This window comes from Malania oleifera, chromosome 12, assembly GCF_029873635.1.
Source record: "Malania oleifera isolate guangnan ecotype guangnan chromosome 12, ASM2987363v1, whole genome shotgun sequence".
Taxonomy (NCBI): domain Eukaryota; kingdom Viridiplantae; phylum Streptophyta; class Magnoliopsida; order Santalales; family Ximeniaceae; genus Malania; species Malania oleifera.
In genome coordinates, this window is record NC_080428.1 from 79,592,919 (window position 1) to 79,613,176 (window position 20,258).

The 20,258-nt window shown below is 38.1% G+C and overlaps 1 protein-coding gene across 1 annotated transcript; it reads right to left on the bottom strand.

Annotated features, from left to right (window-relative positions):
- Window positions 1-1,932: 1,932 nt before the first annotated feature.
- On the bottom strand, window positions 1,933-20,258 carry LOC131144268 (GDSL esterase/lipase At3g26430-like). Its single transcript, XM_058092805.1, has 5 exons — window positions 19,847-20,258; window positions 18,870-19,079; window positions 4,177-4,346; window positions 3,434-3,704; window positions 1,933-2,427 (listed from the first exon to the last, which is right to left on the bottom strand). The coding sequence occupies exons 1-5, from the start codon at window positions 20,244-20,246 to the stop codon at window positions 2,138-2,140; spliced, it is 1,341 nt and encodes a 446-aa protein (XP_057948788.1). The 5' UTR covers window positions 20,247-20,258; the 3' UTR covers window positions 1,933-2,137.

The following is a 20,258-nucleotide window of genomic DNA, read 5'->3' on the forward strand; positions in this document are numbered from 1 at the left end:
AGCGTTAAAGGTGGGGAAGAACTCAAAAAGAAATAGTTCAATGGTCCATTCCATGAGAACCCCTTTTCAATGGAATTGGTGGCCCCAAAAAAGTGATGTGATTCTTTCAAAAATTCCACCTCTGATTTCTCGGTCAATCCAATCCGTTGATCTTTGCTAGTCTTTCTTTTTCAAGCTATAGTTACTTTTATATAAATAAATCTAAACCTAATCTACATAACAACTTCCTTTTTTTTTTTTTTTCATCCCTGTAAATTCGAGCTTAAATCCTCTATTTTCAAGCTACCGTTGAAATATCTCTTTAGAATAAAATTATATTTAAACATGATAATATTGTATTTGAAAACATGAATTTTGAAAATCTTAAATTTGAATTTGTATAGATTTAATATGATTGTGTATTTTGTTTAAATTCACACAAACCTAAATTTAAGAACTACAATTTTTAGGGTTCCAGACACCGTGGAAGTCTAATCACAAGAGAAGATTAAAACCAAAACCTAGATCTTAGGGCCATTAACACTTCAAAACTCCTTTAATATTTGACGCATGTTCTGAAACAACTTATTTGATTCGTGTCAATTTAAAAAAAATTATTATTGTTCTAAATGTCTCTAACGTAAAATGTCATTATGATTCAATGCATGTGAATACGCTTTTATTTTTCCGTTCACATGTATGAGAATAATGCTTATAATTCATCTCTAGTCTATTTTCTTTGAATATTTATATTAAGAAATAAAAGTAAAAATCATACAGTATATTTTAGAGTTAATTAATTGATGCATTCTTATCATGTCATATTTTATAATATAAAATATCATGTTATATTCATACATGTCACGTGTAGATATTCTTGTCTGTCTTGCAAAATAACAAAATTTAATTTTTTGAGAAAGACTTGTAAGAAACGATACGCAAGATTTGAAACCCATTAATCATAGGATGTCAGATCAGTACCCGCTTGGTATATCTAATTAGTGATGTAGGTCCAATAACAATTTAATGAATTCAAATATTGATATAACATTTTATGAATCACGGGTTCCAAATTTTATGGCGAGAAATTATTCCTTTTAAGTTCTTTTCTCTTAACAACATTTTATTCATTGAATGTCAACTAAAACAATTGTATAATTTGAAAAAAAAAAAAAAAAAAGAAGAAGTTAAATCTGAACTATTTTGAAATAATTTTTATTAAAATAGTATTAATTTGGAGGGTGGGAAGAAGGGGATTGAGCTTAAGGTGACATGTGACAAACACCACATGGAAGATGAGGTTTGTGATTTCACATTTCCTGATTTGATGTAACATTTTGAAGTGGGTGAGTCTTAAAATGTGAAAAAAAGGATGTGGGCTAAAGACAAAGAAAAGCCCAAGAGAACTATTCACATGCACGCTGCCTACTTCCACCACACCACACTAGATTGAGATATGGGCCCCTATATGGGCCGCCATGTGGGCCCAATTCACACATTTTGGTGGTGGCCCTGTTTTTCATTGCCATTGACTGCATTCTGGTACTCAAATCCTTGAATTAATTAGAAGTTTGGGGGAAAAGTTATACATTTATTATGTAGAAATGGAATGAAATCCGAAGAGAATATAATTAAATTTATTACTTGATTTGATCACTCTCTCCATTTAAAATTTCATTAATTCTTTTCCCATCCATTCCATTCTACATACCAAAAACATTCGACAACACACGTTATGACATAAATATTATTCAAATTTTGTGTGATCTCACCCCTTTTGACTGTCACCCAAAAAAAGAAGGGTAAATTCAATAGTTATTATATATATTATCAAATCTCAAAAAAAAAAAAGTTGGTGTCTTTTTGTCTTAAATATTGTTAAGAATAAAATTTTGTTTTACTATGATTGAAAATTAAGAAAAAAAAATATTAATGACATATAAAAAAGTAATATGGTTTCAAGGTGTCATCAATATTTTTGGGCTTAATGTCCATTTGGAGTGTTGGGCCGGCCCATTGTGAGGGCTTGGAAATTTGAATTAGTATTGGTCAAATCTCCAAGGCTCTGCATTTCTGCACAATTCAATAAATTTACAGTTTTGCACAGCTCGACGACACTGCAATAAACTTACGGTTATTTTCTGAGTTTGGTCAAACCCTAGACATGATGGGTATGGGTATGGGTATGGGCATGGGCATGGCAGGCCATGTTCAATGGGATTGGAGGGTCCGAATAGGAGCCGCCCGCTATTTGATGGAAGATCCATTTGTTGGCGGCCTGCGTGAAATGGACCCCATCCCAGATAATCTTGACGGACGGATCCTTGCAGGGTTTACCCACCATCACTTCTTTCCCGCGCACTTTCAACTTCCCGCCGCATCCCACTTCCCTGTTGTAATTGTACTTCCCCCCGTGCCCGCAACACGCCACCAAGGGTTCCTTAAACCCTGTTCCCAAACAATCCAACCAACCAACATATTCTAGTTAATAAAATTAAGATTTATGTCTGCAGATTTTAAATCTTACATTGGAATTTCCACAGTAAATAAAGTCTGCACAAATATTAAAAAATAAAAATAAAAATGACCTCTTTTTAGGTTTCAAAATTTTCAAGAATTCATTGGCTTTCCTTCATGTTTGGTAAAAAGACAATAACATCTTTCAAGATTTTAAAATTTTCTCGAGGTTTTGAGAATTTTAATCTTATCTTAAAGTTGACCGAAAAGACAAAAATCTTCCTTTGCATTTTGCAAAAAAATAAAATCTTTTCAGGGATAGTTTATGTTTTTTTGACAAATCTCAAGAGAGACATATGACATTTTTGAAATTTCAAGGAAAATCTTCGTATTCTTGCCAAATCTCAAGAAAAGTGAATGTATTTTATCATTTAAATTTATATTTATTTAAAAATAATAAAAAGTGTATGGAACTTTTTGTAAATATCGACAAATCTAAATCTATACTTTCAAATTATGTTTGGAAGCATAGATTTTAAATTTTTGAAATTAAATTTGTTATTTACATAAAATTTAATCTAATTTTTTTTGTGTATTTTGTTCACATCAACACAAATTGAAACCAAATGTCTAAAATCCTACATAGCAAGTACAAGGCTCAAAAAATTATTTTACATATTACTCAAGGTTATGTACACAATTTTTCTGATAAAGATGATAAACAACTTATAAAGTTTACATTTTAATTTTATGACGTTCTTAAAAAGAATAATAAAGACAAAAAAATATTTAAAAAAGTTACATTTTAATTTTGTATGACATTCTTTAAAAAAAAATTAGAAAAGTATAAATATAATATTTATATATAATTATTATAACTGTAATTGTTTTAAAAACTTCAATAAACACAACTTAATATAAGCATTTTTGAGTAATTTCCTAAAAAAAATTAAGAAGGATTAATAAGGAGAAAGGGCCTCAGAGTAAGAGGGCATACCGAACTTCTTGGCTTTGCTAAAGAGGGAGTACTTGACAGAATAAACATCAACGTAGGTGATTGAAGCCCGAGGGAGTTGCTTCCGCAGATGCCCCACTGTCTTTTTCAATCTACTGTTAAAGTATTGTGCCACGTCATTGAATGGGCTCGCACATCCTGCAGCATCCACTTGTCCTGCAGTGACTGGCAAACGATCGATAACGTACGGCAGGCACCCAACAGGGCCCGTGTTGTGTATCCAAAAGAATCTACCTCCTTGATCGTAGATGAACTATTCCACCAATCAAACACCACGTGAGTCACGTGATTCTTTTAAGTAATTGAGTGATTAGGGTTAATAAAATTAATTGATTTCCCCAAATCTTGTATCAGGTATCCTAGAGCGACCCTAATGAGAAAAAATTAGGTCCTTCGTCATCTCATTCGGTGAAAATACATTGAATAATGGGTCCCATCAAATTATTTGTGAGGCCTATTATGTTACAAATTCACTGTTTACCGCGGAGGACTATGTTGGTCCTCCCGAAAGACCTACACATTTTTCTAAAATTGGGAGTTCATACAAAATATCAAAATTTTATGATATGTTTGATACATAAGAATAAAGAATAGAATAAAATCGTGTGAGATGAAATTGAATTTATTATTTGATTTTTCTAGATTTTTTATTTAAAATTTTATTCTATTTGATTTCACTATGTTTCATTTTACGAACTAAATGTGGTTTAGAATTAGTGCCTCACCTTAATGACGGTTGAGAAGTGATCCAACACATCAGGGACGTATGCTCTAACTTGATTGGTTGACATGTTGAGAAAGTACCCAGCTGTGAGATCGTTTTGGCCTATGTCAAAGGTGTATAATGCACGAGAGAAATCTTCCTTCTTAGGTAACAGTTCTCGAAACACCCCCCCTATCATTCAATTCCACCAAAAAAATACAATTTACAATTAGAGCCCAGCAATCATATAATTCTATCTTAATAAAGGAAAATAGTTCTGATTAATTGTGGAATTTAATTTTTATTTTATTTATTCATTTTCTATAAAATTATATAAAAATTAATTTTTTATTACTACAAACAATCAATTTTAACATTAATATTTTGAAAAAATAGTTTTATTTTTTATTTTAACTTTTAAAATAATTATAAAAATGTCATGGGAGGACCACGCCCTTGCACTCTCTCAATGCACCCTCATTCATTTTGGGTTTCACTTGAGTAGATAGAAAGATTTGTCACATGAAAGGCTCAAGGTTATTATACGAAACATTCCATTTATAATAGATTTTAAGTGGATAATCTTTCCAAATGCGAGTCATAACTATTTATTTTGTTTTTTTTAATATGAGTCTTCAAGAATTTAAAAAATATGTCAACTCTATATTTGAAAATGTTTTGGATTTGAATACAGAGTTGTATTTAAAAAAAATCTTCAAATCCATTCAAATTAATATTCAAAGTTCAAAATTTATGCTCTCAAATGTAGTGTAAAACTTTCTTAATTTTTAAAAAATAAAAAAATATTTTCTAAAATTAAATAGATCCATATTCCTTTTTTTTAAAAAATTATATATAAAACATGATAAAGACTTACCAATGATATTTAAGTAAATCCCACACTAACATATAGATTCAAATATAAAAACATAGTCTTATCGATGATATTAGTGTGTTTTGTGACTTTAAAAAGCCTCTAGTTGCTCAGTGGAGACCCAAGGTGACTGCTAGGATACCAAACGTTGAGGAAGATGTTGATGCTACTAGAATTGTAGGGCCAGAAAATGAAAAGGTGGCTACGTCCAGCTCTATGAAGGTGGTGAGTGAAGGTAAAAATTCTGGGGTTGCTCAGGCTAATGCAGAAGATGGTAAGGCGTTTTGGTCCTTGAAGACCCCTCAAAAGAGTTAGAAAATGATAGTAAGGATTCCTCAGACTTTGCAGTTGAAGCTGCAACTGAGGAGAATAATGATATCTGTCCGGTGCTTGTCAAAGGCAAATTCATAGTGGGGGTTAGAATAGAAGGGAAGAATGATAATGAGAATGATTTAAACCCCCCTCGGCAACAACAAAATCAAATTGCCAAAGGAAAACGAAAGGTTGATGATTTCCAACTTGTCAAAAGAAAGAAGAAAGGGAAAGGTCATCACTTTAATCCACTCGCGTTTGGTAAGGGTTGAGAGCCCCTTCTAAAGCCCGATGAATATTGCAAGCTAAAATATTAGGGATCTAAACAAATCCCTGAAGCAAAATGGGGTATTAAGCTTCATGAGAAGGAATAAATTGGATGTTATCGGCATTTTAGAAACAAAGATGTCTACAGAAAATATAAAAGAAATGATGAGGAAAAGATTCAAGAGTTGGAAGCAGATCAACAACTTTGATCTCCATAAGGCAAGGAGAATTCTACTGATGTGGAACCCTCAGAAAGTTTACCTTCAGTTGATTGACATGAACCCCCAAGTAATTCACTATTGCATTGAATGTTTAGTAACTTCTAACAAATTCAATGTAAGCTTTGTTTATGGCTTTAATACTATCATGGCTAGGAGAGCTCTGTGGCACAGCATCTACCAGCTTAGTAAGCTCCCTTCCCCCTGGCTTCTTCTGGGGGATTTCAACTGTGTGCTTTCAGCTGCTGAGAAGGAGAATGGTCGGTCTGTTTCAAACTATGATACTAGAGATATGGGTGAATGCTTCTTCAACTTTGGACTATTTGATCTGAGATCATCAGGGTGTTTCCTTACATGGACAAATGGTACGGTTTGGAGTAAATTGGACAGAGTGATTGCTAATCAGAGATGGATATTCGAGGGTCTGAGTGCTAAGGTTGAATTCCAATTCCCTGGGATTCTCTCTGATCACTCGGTATACCTTGTTTCACTGTTTGAAGAGGTGGGTCTGGGAAGGCGATCTTTTAAATTTTTTAATATGTGGACTCTAAACCATAATTTTCAGGACATAATTAAACAAGGTTTGGATGCTCAGGTTCAGGGCTTTGAGCAATTCAAACTGGTGAGGAGACTTCATGTGCTGAAGAAGCCTCTAAGGGCTTTAAATGCCACCCATTTCTCCCACATATCGGCTAGAGCAGAGAAGGCAGGTAAGGAAGTGGTCGAGATACAACAGAAACTACATGATAACCCCTTGGATGGCGACCTGCAATTGCTCTTGAATGAAAAAAAAAAATCCGAAGCTGTTAGACTTGCTGAAGCAAATAGAATGTTCATCTCTCAGATTGCCAAATGTAGATACTTAAAGGAAAGTGACAGAGGCATTGCTTTCTTCCATAGTCTGATGAGAAGTTGAAGGAATAGGAATTACATTTCAGTGATTACCAAATTAAATGGGGATTAGACAAGCTCTCGGGCTTAGGTAGCTAAGGAGTTCCTGAATTTCTATTGTCAGCTGCTGGGAAAGGGAGTGGACTATTCAATGATAGATAGGAACACTGTTGCAAGGGGTCCTTTGATAAAAGACTCTCAACATGCTAATATAATGGCTCCAATATTGAAAGAGGAGATTAAGAAGGCTCTTTTCAGCATCAGGGATGGCAAATCCCCTGGTCCTGATGGCTTCTCAGTATGCTTTTTCAAAAAAGCTTGGAACATGGTGGGGAATGATTTCACAAGTGCAGTGAAGGAATTTTTTACCTCTAGAAAGCTATTGAAACAGGTGAATCACACAGTGATTGCTTTGATCCCTAAATCCAATCATGCTAATTCTGTGGGGGACTATTGACCAATAGCTTGCTGCAATGTATTTTACAAGGTTATAGCTAAAACCATTGCTTCAAGAATCAAGCCTACATTGGAAGGAATTATAAACTTAGCACAATCTGCATTTATGGAGAAAAGAAGCATGGTTGAAAACATATATATTGTCCATGAACTTGTAAGGAAGTATGCGAGGAAAAGGATCTCCCCAAGATGTATGCCGAAAATAGATCTTAAAAAGGCATACGACTCAATCTCATGGAGATTTCTTAAAGATATGCGAACTCATTTGAACTTCTCTCCTACTATGGTGAATTGGATTATGGAATGTGTCTCCACCACCTCCTACTCTATATCCATTAATGGCAGTATATTTGGATTCTTTAAAGGGGGAAAGGGACTTCACCAAGGTGATCCTTTGTCCCCACTGTTATTTGTGATTTGTTTTAAATATTTTTCAAGGGTGCTGAAATCCTTGGAGGTTAACCCTGATTTTAAATTCCATCTTAGATGTAAGAATCTCAAGATCACTCACCTGGCCTTTGCTGATGACTTGATACTCTTTTTTAGAGGGGATATTTGTAGTAATCGGGGAAAAAAATAAAATTTTAAAAAAATAAATAAATAATAAAAATAATAAATAAATAAATAATAAAATAAAATAAATTAATTAAATTAAACAAGTAAAATGAATAGTATGATAAGGACAAAAAAAATGTATATATATATATATATATAGATATATATATATAATACCACAAGCTTCTTCAAGAAGCTTTGAAAGTCAAACAAATCCAATTTGAATTGGATTTCTTTTGGTGTTGCGGTCAGCGCACTATCACACACACACACACACTCTCTCTCTCTCTCTCTCTCTCTCTCTCTCTCTCTCTCTCTCTCTCTCTCTCTCTCTCCTACAACTCTCTCTCTTCAATTTCGGGCCAGTTTTACGCTGGATCGACAAACCGAAGCTACCACGACGCTCCTGGCGAAGTTCTCTACAAGTTTGCCGGAGCGGATCGTCAGGGAAACAAAGTTGGATTTCATCCCAAATCCACGGTAAGACTTTATACTCAATATTTGGATTTTTGACAGTTGAAGAAAGCGATATACGCATAAAAATACTGAACTTTAATACTGGAAATTTTCATTTTCAGGGGTGTTGATTGGGAACGTTGAGAATCATCCCTAAGTTGAGGTAAGCCTTTAAAGCCGAATTTGACTTAGTGGTAATTATAGAAAATATTATACATACGAAAATACTAAACTATAATTCTGCAAGTTTTCATTTTCAGGGTATTGAGTTAAGAACCTTGTGGGTACAGGGAAGATTTTTTTTTGGGCTTTTCAGGAATCAGGTAAGGGGATAAACTAAGCTAGTTTTGTTTTGAGAAAATGCATGTATATATATAAAGCATCTGGTTTCAGGAAAAAAATAAATATATTTATATATATGATTTATATTTAGAAAATACTGTTTAAATGATGATATGTTGAATACGTAGAAAATTTATTTAGTGTGGCATGAGTATAAAAATGTTGTGAAATACTGTTTTCTGGGAATGGGGACGATATGGATTTCTATGATGGAAAACCGGCGTACAGGCCGAGATATTTTTATATATATATATATATATATATATGATTTTCCGGCGTATGAGCCGTGCTATGTGGATATGTTTGTCGGCGTACGAGCCGTGCTATGTGGATATATTTGCCGGCGTACGGGCCATGCTATATGGATGAGATTTGCCAGCGTACGGGCTGTGCTACGTGATTTGCAGGCATACGGGCCGAGCTATGTGATTTGCCAGCGTACGGGCTGTGCTATGTGATTTGCCGGCGTACGGGCCGAGCTATGATAAAATGTGTAATTCCGGCATACGAGCCGATGATTTTCATGAAATATGTATATGTGAAAAATGATATGATTGATTTGATAATTATTGATATGAGATATTCATGTATCACGATTTTAGTATATGTATATGATATCAGAACCTGGTTGGCTTGGTCTAAGCTAGCACTTGCATGGTACCGTTGCTATGTGTCCATGGTCCTCGTGATCATGATATCTGTGTTAACGCTGCTGTACGGAGTGGTGTGAGATTGGATGGTCGATGTGGTTATTTTCAAGAAGTGTGCTGTTATCGCCCCTGGTGTACGGACCAGTCTGGGTCGACCCATCGGACCTACAGACTACTGTTTGACTTGACAGTGGTTGGCCAACCATTGTCAAGTCCCGCCTTCGGGCCACACAACCCAGTCATGTGGGGGTAATACATGACAACAGTCAGCTAACCTACCAGGATTGTTTTATGTTATTATTATTGTATGAGATGAGATATGTTTATGAAAATGCAGTATATTCTGCTATGTGTTGATATATATATATATATATGTATATTTTCCCAGATTTGATAAACAGTATTGAATATGTTATGTATGGTATATGTAGAACACAGAATACTCATGTTGCCACACACTAGTATTAGTTTATTTCCTTTACTGAGAGGTGTCTCACCCTTAAATCTTATTAACTTTTCAGGAGCCTTAGATAGGAGAGCGGGAAAAGCCTCGTTGATATAGTACGGTCTATCTGCCCTTTTTGAAGGGTAAGTTTTGTAGGGACAGTTAGATTTTGTGGGAAATGTCCCTAGGTTTTATTTTTGGGATGTATATATGAAAATACAGTGATTGTAGTAACTCTGGTATATTGTGGTATATGGTATTAAGATGTACATGTTTGTATATTTTCTGCTATTAAGGCTTCTACTTTATGTTCTGATATATCCCTGGTGCCCACGGGCCCAGGTAGATTGTGACCAGCTGAGCTGGAATATAGGATATGTGATATTGATATTATATAAAAAAAATATGTGAAAAAATGAGCAGGTCGTGACAGCTTGGTATCAGAGCCTAGGTTGCTAGGTTCTGTAGACTTTAGAGTGCAGTAGGAACAATACTGGTAGTTTCTGTGTTTTTCCTGGGGTGACGATTTCAGGAAAACCATAGTAAGCTATTGTCGGGTTGTGTTCCTAGAATGTAGGACTGGGGATTAGGAATGAGTTAAAAATGTTGAGATAAGTGGTGATGATAGGTGGGTAAATTATGAGGATAGGATTACTGAATTGCAACTGCTATTTTCCAGGATGGATCCAGAAGGAAATAGTGCCCATGCGAGTGGCAGTGATGGAGCAGGACCGTCGGGTGCAGCTGGAACCGACTCTAATGCGGTATTATGTAGCGTGGCTCAGTAGGTTATGGCTGAGATTGCTAGGAGCTCGAGGGAGCAGAGTGGTCCATCTGCAGGCCATGGGTGCACTATAGAGAAATTTACGAAGATGAATCCTCCGGCGTTCTCAGGTGGAGTTGATCCTGTAGCCGCTGAGAACTGGATGTAGGAGATTGAAAAGATCTTGGTTGTGCTACAGTGTACTGGGGAACAGAGGGTCATCTTTGCCACCTATAGACTGACAGGAGAGGCTGAGAGGTGGTGGACTGCGGTGAAACTATTAGAGCAGCAGAGGGTGACTCTGATAGCTATGACATAAGACCAGTTTAAAGATCTGTTTTTTGACAGATATTTTCCAACTACTGTGAGGGAGGCTAAGGTAGAAGAGTTCCTGAGTCTGAAGCAGGGACAGCTATCCGTCCAGCAGTATGCAGCACGTTTTATCGAGTTCTTTCGATTCGCCCCATATATTGTTCCTGATGAGGTGAAGAAGGCGAGGCAGTTTGAGAGAGGCTTAAGGCGGAGTATATTTAGGCAAGTGGTGGTACTGCGGATCCAGGACTTCGCTGAGTTGGTCGACAGGGCGGCCTTGGCAGAGATTGGTGAGCGTCTTGATGCGGATGAGCGGGGACAGAGGAAGAGATTTGCATCTACGAGCTACCAGCAGGGTCACAGGCTGGGTCAGTGGAGGAGAGGTAATCATGGTAGAGGGCGGAAACAGGAGACGGGAGGATGCGAGGTGCAGACAGGGCAGGGTCCTCCAGTTTGTCAGACTTATGGTAGGAGGCACTGGGGAGAGTGTCGAGCTGGTGGTGTAGTATGCTACCGCTGCGGTAAATCGGGACATATAATGCGAGATTGTCCTACCCCGCCAGATGCAGCTCTGGTGTGCTATCGTTGCAGTAGATCGAGGCACATGGTACGAGACTGCCCTACTCCACCAGATGCAGTTCCAGCTCCTAGACCATATCGGGGAAGTTATCACGCACCACGGGGGGGCCAACAGAGGAATACGGCTCCAGCCAGGGTGTTTACTCTGACGCCGGGTGAGGCTGAGGCGTCAGGTGACGTGGTGACAGGTATGGTCATTATGCTTTCTTTTAAAGTTATTGCATTATTTGATTCAAGAACTACACACTCGTTTGTGTCCTTGGGGTGTATTAAATTATGTGAGGCTGAAACACAATCATTAGATGTTGAACTGTTGGTATCTACACCGATTGGGTCGGGAGTGAGGTGTGGTAGGGTACTCCGCAACTGTCCAGTAGAGATTCAGGGAAAAATATTGTTTGTTGATTTGATAGTGTTAAACATGCATGGGTTTGACGTTATATTTGGCATGGATTGACTAGCGGCTAATTTTGCCAGCATAGATTGTCGTGCACGAGAGGTGATATTCGGACCCCCGAGGGAAGCAGAATTCAAGTTTGTAGGGTCGCATGTACAATCTCCGCCTCAGCTAGTTTTAGCTATTCAGCCCAGGAGACTACTGCTGAGTGGTTGTCAGGGATTTGTGGCGATTGTTAAAAAGATGTCAGAGAATGAGTCGAAACTTGCTAGCACGCATGTAGTGAAGGAGTTTGTGGATGTTTTTCTAGATGAGTTACTAGGCTTGCCACCCGACCGTGAGTTGGATTTCTCTATTGATCTACCTCCCGGTACAGCGCCGATTTCTAAAGTACCTTATCGAATGGCGCCAGTGGAGTTAGCAGAATTGAAGAATCAGTTGCAAGATCTGCTAGATAAGGGCTTCATACAGCCCAGTGTATCTCCGTGGGGAGCTCTAGTTTTATTTGTGAAAAAGAAAGACGGGACTATGAGGATGTGTATAGACTATAGGGAGATAAATAAAGTGACAATCAAGAATAGGTATCCTCTACTCCGTATCGATGATTTGTTTGACCAGCTCTAGGGTACACGGGTGTATTCGAAAATTGACCTCAGATCTGGCTACCATCAGGTGAAGGTGAAAGCAGAAGACGTCTCAAAGACGACCTTCAGGACTAGGTATGGGCATTACGAGTTTCTAGTGATGCCGTTTGGTTTGACGAATGCTCCTGCGATATTTATGGACTTGATGAATAGAGTCTTCCACCAATACCTAGACCAGTTTGTTGTAGTTTTTATTGATGATGTACTGGTCTATTCTAGGAACTATGAGGAGCATGAGAAGCACTTGAGGCAGGTTTTGCAGACACTTCGGGAAAAGAAGTTGTACGCCAAGTTCAGTAAATGTGAATTTTGGTTGGAGAAGGTCATGTTCTTGGGGCATGTTGTATCTGGAGACGGTATTTCTGTGGATCCTAGCAAGATTGAGGTTGTAGTGAATTAGGCTAGATCGAGAAATGTCCAGGAGATCAGGAGTTTCTTGGGGCTAGTAGGCTATTACCGTTGTTTTGTTAAGGGATTCTCAGCTTTGTTAAGGCCCTTGACATGACTGACAAGGAAGAATGTTAGATTTGAGTGGGATGATAGTTGTGAGCAGAGTTTTCAGGAGCTGAAGCAGAGACTAGTCACAGCATCAGTGTTGATCATCTCATGTGGGGGTGAAGGGTATACCATTTACAGTGATGCGTCCTTGAAGGGACTTGGCTGTGTATTAATGCAGTATGACAGGGTAGTGGCGTATGCATCCAGGAAGTTGAAAGAATATGAGAAGAACTACCCTACCCATGATCTCGAGTTGGCTGCAGTGGTACACGCACTGAAGATTTGGAGGCATTACCTGTATGGTGAGCAGTGTGAGATCTTCTCTAACCATAAAAGTTTGAAGTATTTCTTTACGCAGAAAGAACTAAATATGAGGCAGAGAAGCTGGTTGGAGCTGATTAAGGATTTTGATTGTACCATCAGTTATCACCTAGTAAAGCAAATGTGGTAGTTGATGCGTTGAGTAGGAAATCTAGGGAGCCAGTGTTGGCGGCTATGGGGATCCAGCATCCGATCATGATGGATCTGGAGAGACTCGGCATAGAGTTGGTGGAGAGTGATCTCCTAGTATGTATTGCCAGCCTAGTGGTACAGCCTACCCTGCAAGAGAGAATTAAAATTGCCCAAAAGGAGGATCCAGAGCTAGTAGAGGTGATAGACAAAGTACAGAGTGGGCAGGGGGAGGAGTTCAGTATCGCAGATAACGGAACTTTGCGGTTCCGTTCCAGATTATGTGTTCCTGCCGATACTGAGATTAGGAAGACTATTCTAGAGGAGGCTCACAGATCTTTGTATACAGTTCATCCCGGTAGTACAAAGATGTACAGAGATCTGCGAGAGTCATACTGGTGGAGTGATATGAAGAGAGAAATTGCTGAGTATGTAGCGCAGTGTTTAACGTGCCAACAGGTAAAGGCTGAGCACCAGAGACCGGCAGGGCAGTTGCAGCCGTTATTCATCCCGGAGTGGAAGTGGGATCACATATCGATGGACTTCGTGTTAGGACTGCCGACGGCTTTACATGGCCATAATGCCATCTGGGTGATTGTTGATCGATTGACAAAGACCGCCCACTTTATTCCCATCAAGATCAGCTACTCCCTCAGTCGTTTAGCGGAGATTTACATTCAAGAGATAGTACATTCTCATGGGGTGCCTGTGTCTATTGTGTCGGATCGAGACCCACGATTCACATCAGGATTTTGGAGGAGTCTGCAGGAGGCTCTGGGGTCTCAGTTATCGTTTAGTACGGCATTCCATCCTCAGTCAGACGGGTAGACTGAGAGGACGATACAGATATTAGAGAATATGCTCAGAGCGTGTGTACTAGACTTTGGAGGTAGTTGGACCCAGTTCATGCCATTAGTAGAATTTGCGTATAATAACAGTTATCAATCTAGCATTGGCATGACACCATTTGAGGCTCTGTACGGTAGGAGATGCCGTTCTCCTTTGTTTTGGGATGAAGTGGGTGAGCGGCGAGTAGTGGGACCAGAGCTGGTTCAGCAGGCGTGTGATAAAGTTCGTCTTATCAGGGACAGGATTAGTACAGCTCAGAGCCGACAGAAGAGTTATGCCGACCATCGCCGCAGGAATTTAGAGTTTGACGTAGGTGATCACGTATTTTTGAAGATAGCTCCGATGAAAGGGGTTATGCGATTTGGGAGGAAAGGTAAACTTAGTCCTAAGTTTATCGATCCATTTGAGATTCTAAATAAAGTGGGACCGGTAGCCTACAGGCTAGCTTTGCCACCTGTATTGTCCAGGATTCACGACGTATTTCATATTGCTATGTTGAGAAAATACGTCTCAGACCCTTCTCATGTCATCAATTATGATGAGTTGGAGCTTAGTAATTCACTGGGATATGAGAAGGTACCAGTACAGATTCTGGATAGGAAAGTGCAAGAACTATGTAACAGGACGATTCCTCAAGTAAAAGTCTTGTGGAGGAATCATGTAGTAGAAGAGGCTTCTTGGGAGTCCGACGAGCAGATGAAGCAGAGGTATCCGCATTTATTTTAAGAAGTCTGAGTAAATAAATGTAAATAATTAAGTAGTTTTCTGTTGCAGGTACATGTAATGGTTGAATAGTGTAGTACTTTAGTTTTGGGAGAATGGTTTTCTTTTGTATATGTAATCTTCTAAAACTCGAAATGTAACCATGGTATTTTCCGCCATAAGTGAGGGTAGGTAATAAAATGAGTAGACCTTTTTTTTTTTTTTTTCTTTCCTGGTTAAAAGATTGCGAGTTATGGAAACAGTAAATTTCAAGGACAAAATTCTTTTAAGGGGGGAGGAATGTAGTAACCGGAAAAAAAAATAAAATTTTTTTAAAAAAATAAATAATAAAAATAATCAATAAATAAATAATAAAATAAAATAAATAAAACAAGTAAAATGAATAGTATGATAAGGACAAAAAAAAATGTATATATATATATATATATATATATATATATATATAAAAGTAAGTAACTATGATATTATATATATATATATAATACCACAAGCTTCTTCAAGAAGCTTTGAAAGTCAAAAAAATCCAATTTGAATTGGATTTCTTTTGGTGTTGCGGTCAGTGCACTCTCTCTCACACACACACACACACACACACTCTCTCTCTCTCCTACGACTCTCTCTCTTCAATTTTGGGCCAGTTTACGCCAGATCGACAAACCGAAGCCACCACTACGCTTCTACCGAAGTTCTCTACAAGTCTGCCAGAGCGGATCATCAGGGAAACAAAGTTGGATTTCATCCCAAATCCACGGTAAGTCTTTATACTCAATATTTGGATTTTTGACAGTTGAAGAAAGTGATATACGCATAAAAATACTGAACTTTAATACTGAAAATTTTCATTTCCAGTGGTGTTGATTGGGAACGTTGGGAATCATCCTTAAGTTGAGGTAAGGCTTTTTAAGCCGAATTTGACTTAGTGGTAGTTATAAAAAATGTTATACGTACGAAAATATTAAACTTTAATTCTACGAGTTTTCATTTTCAGGGTGTTGAGTTGAGAACCTTGTGGGTACGGGGAAGATTTTTTTTGGGGCTTTTTAGGAATCAGGTAAGGGGATAAACTAAACTAATTTTGTTTTGAGAAAATGCATGTATATATATGTAGCATCTGGTTTCAGGAAAAAATAAATATATTTATATATATGATTTATATTTGAAAAATACTGTTTAAATGATGATATGTTGAATACGTAGAAAATTTGTTTAGTGTAACATGAATATAAAAATGTTGTGAAATACTATTTTCTGGGAATGGGGACGATATGGATTTCTATGATGGAAAACCGGCGTACGGGCCGAGATATTTATATATATATATGTGATTTGCCGGCGTACGAGCTGTGCTATGTGGATATGTTTGCCGGCGTACGGGTCATGCTATGTGGATAAGATTTGCCAGCGTACTGGCTGTGCTACGTGATTTGCCGGCGTACGGGCTGAGCTATGTGATTTGCCAGCGTACGGGTTGTGCTATGTGATTTGCCGGCGTACGGGCCGAGCTATGATAAAATGTGTAATTCCAGCGTACGGGCCGATGATTTTCATGAAATATGTATATGTGAAAAATGATATGATTGATTTGATAATTATTGATATGAGATATCCATGTATCACGATTTTAGTATATGTATATGATATCAGAACCTGGTTGGCTTGGTCTAGGCTAGCACTTGCACGGTACCGTTGCTATGTGTCCATGGTTCTCGTGATCATGATATCTGTGTTAACGCTACTGTACAAGGTGGTGTGAGATTGGATGGTCGATGTGGTTATTTTCAAGAAGTGTGCTGTTATCGCCCCTGGTGTACGGACCAGTCTGGGTAGACCCATCGGACCTATAGACTATTGTTTGACTTGACAGTGGTCGGCCAACCATTGTCAAGTCCCGCCTTCGGGTCACACAACCCAATCATGTGGAGGTAATACATGACAACAGCCAGCTAACCTATCAGGATTGTTTTATGTTATTATTATTGTATGAGATGAGATATGTTTATGAAAATGCAGTATATTCTGCTATGTGTTGATATATATGTATGTTTTCCCAGATTTGATAAACAGTATTGAATATGTTATGTATGGTATATGTAAAACACAGAATACTCATGTTGCCACACATTAGTATTAGTTTATTTCTCTTATTGAGAGGTGTCTCACCCCTAAATCTTATTAACTTTTCAAGAGCCCCAGATAGGAGAGTGGGAAAAGCCCCGTTGATATAGTACGGTCTATCTGCCCTTTTTGAAGGGTAAGTTTTGTAGGGACAGTTAGATTTTATGGGAAATATTCTTAAGTTTTATTTTTGGGATGTATATATGAAAATACAGTGATTGTAGTAACTCTGGTATATTATGGTATATGGTATTGAGACGTACATGTTTGTATATTTTCTGCTGTTAGGACTTCTGCTTTATGTTCTGATATATCCCTGGTGCCCACGGGCCCAGGTGGATTGTGACCAGCTGAGCTGGAATATGGGATATGTAATATTGATATTATATAAAAAAAAAATATGTGAAAAAATGAGCAGGTCGTGACAATATTGCATTTGTTAAAGCCCTTATGGACTGTCTGGAGGGATTCTCAAATTGTTCTGGATTGATAGCTAACTATATGAAATCTAACTTATTTCATGCAGGTATAAAAGAATATGACCTTGAATGTATCAAACAGGCTACAAGCTTCAATGTTGGATCTTTCCCTTTTCGATACCTTGGGATCCCTTTGGCTGCATCCAGACTGAACTCAAGTCATTACTCCCCCCCGATTAATAGGATTGTTGATTTGTTCAAGGGTTGGCCTAGATTCACTTTATCTTATGCAGGAAAATTCTTTTGGGGGGGGGGGGGGGGAGGAAGAAGCCATTGATTCGTTCGAAGGAAGTGTGTCTGCCAAAATCAGAAGAAGGTTTAGGGGTGATGGATCTGAAAGCCTAGAATATTTCCTTATTCACAAAACCCTTTGGAATATTCATTCTAAAAAAGACTCTCTCTAGTCCAAATGGGTTAATCAAATCTACTTGAAAGGTTCAAGTCTTTGGGAGGCCGAGGTAAAACATGACGACTCCCCACTGTTCAAAAATCTCATTGAAATTAAGAATCAGATTATGTTAAGATGTGCCAACCATCTGGATGCAGTGCTACAGCTTTTTGAGGAATGGGATCTTGACCACACTAGCTCCTCCATTAGTTATAACTTTTGGAGAGCTAAAGGAACTATGGTATCTTGGTCCAAGGAGGTATGGAAGAGTGGAAGTACCCCCAAACATGCTTTCACTCTATGGCTAGGAATTAAAGGTAAACTGCCTACATGTGATAGACTCATGGGTTTTGATGGGAATCTGAACTGTACCTTTTGCTGCCAGGAGCATGAATCCATTGATCATATATTCTTTAATTACAGATTCTCCTCCCTGGTTTGGAACACAATTAGAGAATGGCTGGGGCTTAACAGGACTATGTCAATACTAAGAGCTGCAGTGAAATGGTTACGAAAAGAGATCAGGGGCACTGGGATACATTCGGTAGGCAAGAGAGTTGGCCTAACCTCTATTGTTTATCTCATATGGAATGTCGGGGATAGAAAAAGATTTCAAGGTAAATCCATATCCCCAAAGGAGCAAATAGTGACTATTCAGAAACACATATATACCGTGGTCTATGACAGATTTGGGTTACGCACATTGGATGAGTATAATCTTAACATGGATCTTGTTGTATGAGGTTTGAATTATTGTAATTGGCCAAAAGGCCCCCGGGAATGCCCAGGTTCTTTTGTAAACTTGATTGATGACCTATTGGTTGCAATTTAAATTAGACTTGTACGTCTCCCTAATACCAGGGTATACCCAGAGATCTATGTAAATACTCATTTTGATCAATAATTTTACCCTTAAAGTAAATACCTTTTATCCTTATACTACTATTTTACAATTTGCAAATTCAAAATTTGTGCATTCCTTTTTAAATATTTTTGAGTGTAAAAGTGAGATGAAGTGAAATGAAATATTTGATAGGTGAGATGAATATTACCTCGGGATCGGACGATCTGAGATCGGCGGTGGAAGTCGTTGAACTGGTAGCACTGAACGTTGAGGGAGATGGGGCTGAAACCGCTCTGAGAGAGGGTGGTGTTTTGGGGCCGGACGGTGGAGCCGGCGGTGGCGAAGTTGGCGCCGTGGCTGAAGTTGGAGCCCACCGCATCCAGGAACGCGCTCAGGTACGGCAGTCCAAGGCTCTCCGCTGGTCAAATCAGAATCATTTTATGAATGGACGGTCAGATCCGGTTGTCGGTAAGGCGAAAGGTAAGGCGAAGAAAATGAAAGTGGATTCGCATGCCACAACACAACAACAATGCCTGCAAATTAAAGTCGGATGCACATGCGGGTCCGGGTCATGATTTCTTCTCCTCCTCTTCATTCTTTCTTTTACTGTTATTATTATTATTATTATTATTATTATTATTATTATTATTTATCACAAGCTCATAAAACCACATTAAGAAAAATATAAAATTTGAAATAAGTAGTCATTTAATGTTTGATTACAAAGGAAAAGAGAAAAAATTAAATAATTTTAGTTGTATTCAAATAAAAATTATTCTTAATAATATTTGACATTAATTTTTTGAAATAAAAATTTTCGTCTCAACCGATGCTAATAATCTCTGAAAGCTTTTATTCTTTGAAAACTTACAATACCTTGAGCTCTGTGCACAAATAATAATTTTTTTTCGTTCGAATTTTGATCCAAAAAACGGAGCCTAATAATTCGCACACTCTTTTGAAATCATACCTGAGATTGTAAATTTTGAGTATTTAAATTTAAATTCATATAGATTTTAACGAAATATATCATAAAATTAAACTCCTAAATATTAGTATATAATAGATTAATAGTAATTTTTTATATTGTCGGAGCAATTATGTATTATTGAGAGAGGAGAGAGGGAGAGTAATAATTGAGAGACTGATGAAACTACAAGAATAAATTAAGAGGGGAGGAAGTACCAATGAAGTCAATAACGAGACGGCCGTCGGAATAGCGGCCGGCGGGCCCATGGAAGAAAGACTCTCCGTTGGGCGGAGGCGCCTGGCCGAAAGCCGCAGACAAGCCGCCAGTGTCGGAATTTGAGTCCCCGAAGTTGAATATCGCCGGAAACTCACACCGGCCGCCATCGGCTGTAGTACTCGTCCCTAAAGCAGCTGAAACTAATACCGTTACCGCAGTCAGAACCCACCGGAACTCCATGGCGACCGTCAAACTCCAGAGAGAGAGAGAGAGAGAGAGAGAGAGAGAGAGAGAGAGAGAAACTGTGAAGAGAGAAGAGCGAGGCCCTTGGCGAGTTACGTAAGCAGGTGGAGAAGAACTAGAAGAAGCCCCATTTGTGACGTGGCAAGTCCAATTCATTAATCTTAGAGC

What these genes read in the sequence shown, in the direction of transcription:
- LOC131144268 (XM_058092805.1), bottom strand. Translation starts at nt 20,246, where the DNA reads ATGAATTGGACTTGCCACGTCACAAATGGGGCTTCTTCTAGTTCTTCT. An exon ending in TCTCGTTATTGACTTCATTG is followed by an intron (nt 19,080 to 19,846) that starts GTACTTCCTCCC and finishes TGATTTGACCAG; the next exon opens with CGGAGAGCCTTGGACTGCCG. An exon ending in TAGCAAAGCCAAGAAGTTCG is followed by an intron (nt 2,428 to 3,433) that starts GTATGCCCTCTT and finishes GTTTGGGAACAG; the next exon opens with GGTTTAAGGAACCCTTGGTG.